Raw genomic sequence first — 2,197 nt, forward strand, 5'->3', positions numbered from 1 at the left:
GGCAGCGGGCAGCCTGCTGGCTCTGCTCATCCTCTGGACGCTCTTTGGGAATGTGCTGGTGTGCGCGGCCATCGTCCGCTACCGGCACTTGAGAAGCAAGGTCACCAACATCTTCATCGTGTCCCTCGCTGTCTCGGACCTGCTGGTGGCTCTGCTGGTCATGCCCTGGAAGGCGGTGGCTGAGGTGGCCGGGTACTGGCCCTTTGGAGCTTTCTGCAATGTCTGGGTGGCCTTTGATATCATGTGCTCCACAGCCTCCATCCTGAACCTGTGCGTGATTAGCGTGGACCGATACTGGGCTATTTCCAGCCCTTTCCGCTATGAAAGGAAGATGACCCAAAGGTTGGCTCTGGTGATGATCAGTGTGGCATGGGCTTTGTCTGTGCTCATCTCCTTCATCCCTGTCCAGCTTAACTGGCACAAAGGTGGGGATGTTGTTGCTGGTGATATTGGAGATGGATTTGGCACTGGCTGGGCAGCAGCGGGGGCTGTCACTACCTGGACAGAAGACATGAGCACCACGTGGGTAGCATTAGCAGCAATGAGACCCTCTGATGGGACCTCTGGCAGAAATGATACCCTCACTGGACCGTCAGAGAACTGTGACTCCAGCCTCAACAGAACTTATGCTATTTCCTCCTCCTTGATCAGTTTTTATATCCCAGTAGCTATCATGATAGTTACCTACACTCGAATCTACCGCATTGCCCAGGTGCAGATTCGTCGGATCTCTTCTCTGGAGAGGGCAGCCGAACATGCGCAGAGCTGCCGGAGCAGCCATCTTGACTGCCACCATCACACAAGCCTCAAGTCCTCCATCAGGAAAGAGACCAAGGTGTTGAAGACCCTCTCCATCATCATGGGTGTCTTTGTCTGCTGCTGGCTGCCATTCTTCATCTTGAACTGCATGGTTCCCTTCTGCGAGAGCCCACCCAGTGACCCCCATGCTGGCCTTCCCTGTGTCAGTGAGACCACCTTTAATATCTTTGTCTGGTTTGGTTGGGCCAACTCCTCTCTCAACCCTATCATCTATGCCTTCAATGCTGACTTTAGAAAGGTCTTCTCCAACCTCCTGGGATGTGGTCAGTTTTGCTCAAGTACTCCAGTGGAGACAGTTAATATAAGCAATGAGCTTATCTCTTACAACCAGGACACCCTTTTCCATAAGGAGATGGTGACTGCTTATGTTAACATGATCCCAAATGTGGTTGACTGTGAGGAAAACCGTGAGGACCCCTTTGATAGGATGTCCCAGCTCTCCCCTGACCATGAGATTGCCACTGACTCTGTCTGTGAGCTGGACTGTGAGGGGGAGATTTCACTAGGCAAAATAACACCTTTCACTCCAAATGGTTTGCATTAAATTGCTTCCTGTCCTGGTCAGTTCTTCTTGGATTATACCACAAAATATCAGCACTGAGTGGAAAAACCTGCTTGATTTTACGCTGTAGTTTGGTCAATCACTTCATGCTAAAGTCACTTCTCTGTGTAGCACTTTGCAGGATGCAGACACTGTCATGCAGGAAGCTGGCAGCACAAACTAAATTCAGCGCTTCCCCAGGCTGAGAGGACCAGGCAGTTGCGTTGATTAGCTGTGGTGAGGTATTGTAGTATAATTGCAGTCAGTTCATGTTTATAACATGTTTGCAAATGAAAGGTGCCATTGTCAGTGCTAAGTATTACAGCTTCTGTAATCAGGGACAGATGTGGCTGGCATAGACCTTAAATAGGAAAAATTCTAGGGTGTTTGTTTGTTCAGATCTTATGTTTCTTTTTTGTTTGTTAGTTTTTTTCTGTTTTTTTGTTCTGTTTTTTTTAAGATAAAGATAGTGAGGTGGTGATTTGGATGATTATTTAAATGTGTGTTTCTGCCAAAACAGTTTATGCGAAATCCATGTTCTCCTAGGCAGCATTGTTGCCTATGATATCCTTGCCATGTTCCCAGATGAATAAATAAAAGTTACATTGATCAAGGGGTTATTATCTTTCATTTATCAGCCTGGAAGGTTTACAATAAGCATTCAAACTTTAACATTTCTGTCTGAAAGGTTAGAATGACTAGCAACCAAACCCTAGATTTTAAAAGCAAAACAGAACAGTCTGTATAGAACATACAATTTTTGAATAAAAGCAGGGCTTATGGGAATGATCGACTTAACGAACTCTTTTATATGCCTCTACTTACAGCTAGATTTAT

General features: G+C 46.5%; 1 protein-coding gene across 1 annotated transcript; it reads left to right on the top strand.

The window, feature by feature from the left end:
• Positions 1-4: 4 nt before the first annotated feature.
• Positions 5-1,971, top strand: DRD5 (dopamine receptor D5; the record flags this gene model as incomplete). Its single annotated transcript, XM_010182628.1, has 1 exon — positions 5-1,971. A coding segment is annotated over one exon (1,359 nt), but the record flags the coding sequence as incomplete, so codon positions are not given.
• Positions 1,972-2,197: the final 226 nt, after the last annotated feature.

The sequence above is a fragment of the Mesitornis unicolor genome, unplaced genomic scaffold, assembly GCF_000695765.1.
Source record: "Mesitornis unicolor isolate BGI_N332 unplaced genomic scaffold, ASM69576v1 scaffold51124, whole genome shotgun sequence".
Classification (NCBI taxonomy): Eukaryota; Metazoa; Chordata; class Aves; order Mesitornithiformes; family Mesitornithidae; genus Mesitornis; species Mesitornis unicolor.